The sequence below is a fragment of the Setaria italica genome, chromosome V (genome assembly GCF_000263155.2).
Source record: "Setaria italica strain Yugu1 chromosome V, Setaria_italica_v2.0, whole genome shotgun sequence".
NCBI classification, from domain to species: Eukaryota; Viridiplantae; Streptophyta; class Magnoliopsida; order Poales; family Poaceae; genus Setaria; species Setaria italica.
This window is the reverse complement of record NC_028454.1, coordinates 26435623-26442989: the sequence shown is the minus strand read 5'-3', so window position 1 is coordinate 26442989 and position 7367 is coordinate 26435623. Positions and strand designations below refer to the sequence as shown.

The 7367-nt window shown below is 46.3% G+C and overlaps 1 protein-coding gene across 1 annotated transcript; it reads right to left on the bottom strand.

Annotated features, from left to right (window-relative positions):
- Nucleotides 1–977: 977 nt before the first annotated feature.
- On the bottom strand, nucleotides 978–6072 carry LOC101771766 (carbamoyl-phosphate synthase large chain, chloroplastic-like). The gene is given in 5 exon segments (XM_012846343.3): nucleotides 978–2766; nucleotides 2768–2839; nucleotides 2841–2936; nucleotides 3141–3836; nucleotides 4711–6072. Coding segments are annotated over 5 exon segments (3522 nt in total). The 5' UTR covers nucleotides 5989–6072; the 3' UTR covers nucleotides 978–1386.
- Nucleotides 6073–7367: the final 1295 nt, after the last annotated feature.

Here is a 7367-nt window from a genome sequence, read left to right as displayed (position 1 = left end):
CCTTGGAGTAGCTGCATCGTAGACACAAGTGTACTGCTATTTCTAGCTCTTGATCACATAGTGGGCATATGGTGCCAATGCTGAGTAACAATTTATCTACCTTGCTTTGTATGAGCAGCCATGCAAAGAACTTGTGCTTAGATTCATTATGAGCCTTCCAGATTGTGGCGCCATCAAATGAGTTGTATGTTCCTCTGAATTGAGCTTCATAGGCAGATTTGGCTGTGTATTGTTCAGAAGCAGTCCATCTCCATCTGATCTGGTCATCTTCGTCACGTAAGATATCTTGGTGCAGAATGATAATGATGCTTCATCAGAAAATGCCTTCACCTGATCGTTCATCAGTTTATCAACCTTGGATTTCATTCAAGCATGAGGACCAATTAAAGCCGCTCGGAGCGAGGTTTACAGAGTAATATCGGAGCAGGAACAATCGCCATTGAGCAACCGCTTTCTTATGTTCAGAGTTTACAAACCTGTGAAGCCAAATATCACAGATCATCGCGTCGGGAACCAAAGCGTTCGTGGTGGAAGACAAAATCGTTCCTGACGCCAGAGAATATTAGTTAGCAACAGAGAGGATCAAACGATGGGGCACAGCTCTCCTAGGGTGGGTGCCATCCACAACTGGTCCACTTCAACTCTTCAAGGCACCACAGTTTTGAACGGTGATTGCCTTCCACAGGATTGAGCTTTCAGGGCAACCGAAGAACAGTGGCTGTCTTGATTCAGCAGCAGCACCATGCCGCTGGTATTCTTCAGAGTGGAGAACATGCTTGTAGTGGGTATCACGTCACTCTTACACACTGAAGGTCTCCAGTTTGATCCTGGGCAGCAACAAAAGCATGTATACTACTGCATTCTATAGGACACCGTATCCAATAGAATGGAGGTCTGACATGAGCAGATAATCTGAACTTTCTTGCCAATAATGACAAGCACAAGCAAATTAGTTCACAAAACAAAGTACAGTGTAATTAACAGCAGACCGAATTCAATCATTCATAAAACAATATCCAGGGATATGCTAATCATGTTTGAAGTAGTACAGACAATAGAATCATTGGTAGACCTAAGACGTTTTGGGCTCAGGACAGTAGCAAGGGCTGAATAAGTAGCAGAGCCAAAATACTTATTTATAATCATAAACAGCAGGATAACAAAGGCTACAGATGAAAACAACAATCTTGGGCTCAAGATTGGGCAAGATGCTGCCCACCCTAATCCATCAAGTTTTCCATTTGTCTAACATTCGACTGATACTGCATGCTTACATTTGGGAATGCATGCAGCAGGTGCATGGATGCTAACAAGTACACAATAATATCAAGAGATGTGGTTTTCGGTTAACGCTAGGCTCACATTACATGAAAAGGGGAGACCCCTCTAAGGGGCGGTTTGTGCTGCTGCTTGCAAGTCTGGTGATGCATCAGCAATTTGGAAGTAATCTTGCAACGCAAGGGTCTCGATTGACTTGTTCTTCAGGCTCTTGATGGCATCCATGGTTGCTCGTGCCCCATCCACAGTTGTGATTATCGGGACCTTGTAGGCCAGGGCCAGCCTGCGGAGTTGGAGGCCATCTTTTGAGTCTAGTGCGTCACCAGAGCTTGTTATAACCATGACCTGAATCTGACCATTCTTCAGCATATCTCTGGCATTTGGTCGCCCCTCATGTATTTTCAGAACTGGCTCCACCGGGATGCCCTCCAGCTGGAGCACTTTAGCTGTACCAGATGTGGCAATAATGTTGAAACCAAGGTCCTGGAATCCTCGTCCAATCTCAGCAAGGTGCCGTTTTGTCAGGTCATTGAGGCTAAGGAACACAGTGCCACTTAAAGTGAGCTTCTGTCCAGCAGCAATCTGCGCCTTGGCAAAGGCACCAGAGAACTCGTAGTCAATGCCCATCACCTCTCCAGTGCTGCGCATCTCTGGTCCAAGAAGAATGTCACAACCTTGGAATTTCTCAAATGGAAGAACAGCTTCCTTAACAGATACGTGCTTAGGAACCACTTCTTTAGTGAAGCCTAGTTCATGCAAAGTCACACCAGACATGACCAATGATGCATACTTAGCCAATGGATGCCCAATTGCCTTTGACACAAAAGGGACTGTACGTGAAGCCCTCGGATTCGCCTCAAGCAGGAACACCTCACCAGTAGTAGATATAGCATACTGGCAGTTCATCAATCCACAGACATTCAGACGCTTTGCTAAATTTGCGGTCCATGAACGGATAACTTCTAAACACTGAGCTGAGATTGTTCTAGTTGGCAGGGAACACGCTGAATCACCAGAATGAATACCAGCCTGCTCAATGTGCTCCATAATCCCACCAATTACAACATTCCCAGCTGAGTCAGCCAATGCATCAACATCAATTTCAACTGCATCAATTAGATACTTGTCCACCAAAACAGGTCGTTCTGGATCTACTTGCACTGCAGTTGCAAGGTACTTAATCAGTTTTTCATCGTTGTACACAATCTCCATTGCTCGTCCACCAAGAACATACGAGGGACGGACCACAACAGGGTAACCTATTTCTGAGGCAATTGCCAAGGCATCAGATTCACTTCTTGCAATCCCTCCCTTCGGCTGTTCAATTCCAAGCTCTTCAAGAATTGCATTAAATCTTTTTCTGTCCTCAGCAGCATCAATCGAATTCTGGTGATGATTCCCCATATCTTTCACATTCCCCAGTGCGTGACGCTAGAAATCATTTTTGTTCTCCTTTATATACTGTTGTATAGGAAGTGCAATCTTTAAAAGGAGTTTGCCCTCCAAATTGCACAATTATACCATCCGGGCGCTCCAAATCAAGAACATTTGATACATCCTCCAACTGTCAATGGCTCAAAGTACAAACGATCACTGGTATCATAGTCGGTTGAGACCGTCTCAGGATTGGAGTTCATCATAATAGTCTCGAATCCAGCCTGAAAAGAGTTGAAAAAGGAACAAGACATTAGTATCATCGACACTAAAATAGAAAAACAGAGGGCCATACAATATAATGTAGTTGACTAAGAAAACTTGCAATTTGGCTTTGCTCACTACAAGAATCCATTTATACAGATATAAACAGCACAAATGAGGAAAAATATTAGTGAAAGATGGAAATCAATTATGCAGAAACAAACCTCTCGGAGTGCAAATGAAGCATGACAGCAGCAGTAATCAAACTCAATGCCCTGGCCTATGCGATTAGGCCCACCACCCAATATCAGCACCTTCTTCCTATTGGTTGGAGCTGATTCACATTCATATTCATAAGAAGAGTACATGTAAGGGGTGTTTGCTTCAAACTCAGCAGCACAAGTATCAACACGCTTATATGTTGGAGTGACGCCTAATGCTAAACGCCTTGATCTCACATCACTTTCTGATGAAGAAGTCGCAAATGCAATCTGCTTGTCACTAAAACCCCTCCTCTTCACCTGATATAAGTCATCCTTTGACAATTGATCTAAGCTCCTTGATAAAAGGTACTGCTCAACATCCACAAGCTCCTTGAGCTCGGTGAGGAACCATTTGTCAATGAAGCTAATTTCGTGAATATCTTCAACCCCCATACCTTTCTTGAAAGCTGCATAAATAGCATGGATACGATCCGGATTAGGTACCCGCAAGCTATATTTTATTTTCTCCCAATCCCAGTCAAGTTCCTTGATAGGTCCACAACCCCATCCTGCAAAGCCAGTCTCTAGTGAACGTACAGCTTTCTGGAAAGACTCCTGGAACGTGCGCCCCAGTGCCATTGCCTCACCAACAGACTTCATCTGTGTGGTTAGTATTGGCTCTGAACCAGGAAATTTCTCAAATGCAAAGCGTGGTATCTGCATAGTAAATTCAAGGTGAGTCAGAAAAGTAGATCATGAAAAATATTGTGTGATAAACATATCAGGTATAAATATGGGCTTGTAACAAAACAATAAAATAAGTTTATCCTAGAGCATATCCTGAAAAGGTAAATATTTTTATGCATGTCGAATAGCAGAGTAATATGCTTCGGATAGTGAAAGAATGATATCAGACAATATAGCCATGAGACAGAGAGAAATTCACAGGTTAAGACAATGTAACTGATCTCAGGTTATAATGTAAAGATTCATCAGGGGAAGGTTCAGTCAACATACAAATCTCCAAGATATGCACATATCGTAGAAAAACTATTGATGTGATGATTTCATCCTTATTTGACAAATATGTCAACAAGAAAATATTACTGTTGCTAGACTAAGATGGCAATGACAGATATGCGAACAAGACAATATTAATGTTGCTTGACTAAGAGAGTGATGGAGCACTACTCAGCAAGCATGAAAAATAAAATAAAATGATAACTGGACAAGTATATGCCTGCAAAAAGCTACTGCCTTCACCTTTAAAATGATATAAATGACTCTGTTTTACTATTAAGTAGTAGGTAGATGCCAGAGCATATGTGACAATTCATTCAGTCTACCAACATATTCAACAGTCAAACAATGCATGAAGAACAGGATAAGCAATCGGACGGACTTATCCAGTTCAATTAGTTTGATATTATTATTGAGGTATTAATCATTACAAGTTGATAGGTGACAACTGACAAGGAGTGAGCAAGCAAAGAAGATACAGAAAAGTCAAATTTGTACTGCAGATGCATATTTCCAGCAAAACTCATTTGTGCAACACTAAGAAACCTGAGAAATGGAGACAGAATCATACCTTTGTGACCACATAATCAATGGAAGGCTCGAAGCTGGCAGGAGTCTTCTTGGTAATATCATTGGGAATCTGGTCCAGAGTGTAACCTACTGAGAGCTTAGCAGCCATCTTGGCTATGGGAAACCCTGTGGCCTTTGAGGCAAGCGCCGATGACCTGGACACCCTGGGATTCATCTCGATGACCATCACCTCCCCGTCCGCAGGATTCACGGCGAATTGAACATTGGAGCCACCGCACTCCACACCAATCTCCCTGATGATGGCCACAGAGTAGTCCCTGAGCCTCTGGTACTCCTTGTCAGTGAGCGTCTGCGCAGGAGCCACAGTGATGGAGTCTCCCGTGTGCACGCCCATGGGATCGATGTTCTCGATGGAGCAGATGATGACGACATTGTCGGCCATGTCGCGCATGACCTCCAGCTCGTACTCCTTCCACCCAAGAAGCGACTTCTCGATTAGCACCTGCTGCGTGTGTGACGCGGCGAGGCCCGCCCTGCAGATTTCCTCGAACTCGGCCCTGTTGTAGGCGATGCCGCCGCCCGTGCCGCCGAGCGTGAAGGCCGGGCGCACGATGAGCGGGAACTCCCCGATTTCCACGGCGATGGCGAGGCACTCCTCGAGCGTGGTGCCGATGCCAGAGGGCGGCGTCTTGAGGCCGATGCGGTCCATGGCCAGCTTGAAGAGCTGTCGGTCCTCGGCGGCGCGGATGGCGGGGAGTGAGGCCCCGATGAGGCGCACGCCGAGGCGGTCGAGCGCGCCAGACTCGGCGAGCGAGACGGCGAGGTTGAGTGCGGTCTGGCCGCCCATGGTGGGGAGCAGCGCGTCGGGGCGCTCGGCTTCGATGATGCGCTCGACGAGCGGCGGCGTCATGGGCCCGATGTAGGTGCGGTGGGCGAGGTCCGGGTCGGTCATGATGGTGGCCGGGTTGGAGTTGATGAGCACCACCTCGTAGCCTTCCTCGGCGAGCGCCTTGCACGCCTGCGTGCCGGAGTAGTCGAACTCGCACGCCTGGCCGATCACGATGGGCCCCGCGCCGAGGATCATGATCTTCTTGACGCCCTCCAGGCGGCCGGCCTTAGTCGGCGCGGCCGGGAAGCGACGCACCGTGACGGCGTCGCCGCCATCGGCGCTGGCGCGCACGGAGAGGGCGCCGGCGCGGCGCGGGACGGGGCGGCGCGCGACGGAGACGCGCGGGTAGGGGACGAGGAGGTGGCCGCGGCGCACGGCCTGGGAGGGGGAAGGGCGGAGCTGGGACGGGGTGGAGAGCGAGGTGGCCATGGCGGCGCGAGGGGGGAAGGGGGGAGGCGGCGAGCGGGGGAGTGTTTGGATTGGATGGAGAGGGTGGAAGGTAGGGTTTTTTGTAGCGCGGCGGATTAGGTGGTAACCCCAGGGTTTAGCCCCGCCAAAGCCAAATTTTATATTTGCCCGAAGAAGCCAAGAAGGGTCCGCATATGCTCCAAAATTTGCTGATTCTCCAAATCACACTCTTATCTTATAGCACCAGTGTACGAATAGTATTTGCATCGGATGCGAATTCGAACATGTACTTCTTTACGTGCTAGGCTATTTAGCACGAATCTGGATCGAACATTTGATCAAGCTTTGCAAAGTTTGCTCAGTCGGATTAGGAAACGACGTCGGATTCAGATTTCAGAACGATGTACTGGAAAGAGGCAGCACCATTTTTCCTCTTCTTTAGATGATGACTGCAAAGGTTACGGCAAGGGTTGCAGAAAGGTGAACAACAAAAGTGGCTGGAGAAGACGAACTTTTTTATCCTCTTTTTACATGATGATGAAAGACAAAAGATTGGGAATATTTTGTAGCTAGTTTAAAATATAATCTCCACGATCATGGGCTAAAGTGACATGTGGAAGGGTGTATTGTCACACTAATTGCTCCACTCATGTCTCTGTAAACCATTCGTTTTCTGTCCTTCAAGTGGAAAAGGATGTGCGTGACAAAGTTTCGAGAAAAGTCGTATGAAAGGTTAAGTAAATTTGCTCACCCCCAGATCAAAAAAACATACAGAATTTCACGTATCGGGAGTCAAACCAAATTACATCCAAATCAAACCCGACATCATCTCGAAGAAATCAAATTAAATTACATCCAAATCAAAACCAACATCATCTCGAGGCCGGTCCATTCTTCAAGAAAATCGATTCACTTGTAGAAAAAAAAGGGCTCACAACTTAAAATTTGGAAAACTAATCTCAAGATTGCGACTAAAACGCAGTCGGGATTGGTGATCATTTTTGTTTAGCAGATAAACCAATTATAAATGGTTCCATTACGAATATACAGGTCAAAGTAAATCAGAAGATGAGTCACAATTTTGTAGTGGAACGTGTGAACACGGGAGCAGCGCCGGCGCACGGTGGACCCGGAGAGGCTGGCTGCCATATAAGTCCGGAGATTGTGATACTAATATACCAGGACAGTGAGATAATACCATGAATGGTCCCTCTAATCAAGAAGCCAAATATTACTTTGAAAAAAAAAACAAGAAGCCAAATAGGAACGGAGCACTGGGGGTAGTTGAGGGTCAAACTTCACATCCAGTCAAATTGACCAATTATTTTTTTCTCTGAAATTTGACCATATCCCTTTCAGTGCACTTGTTCACGCTGAGAGGGACGTTTGCCATATCTCGT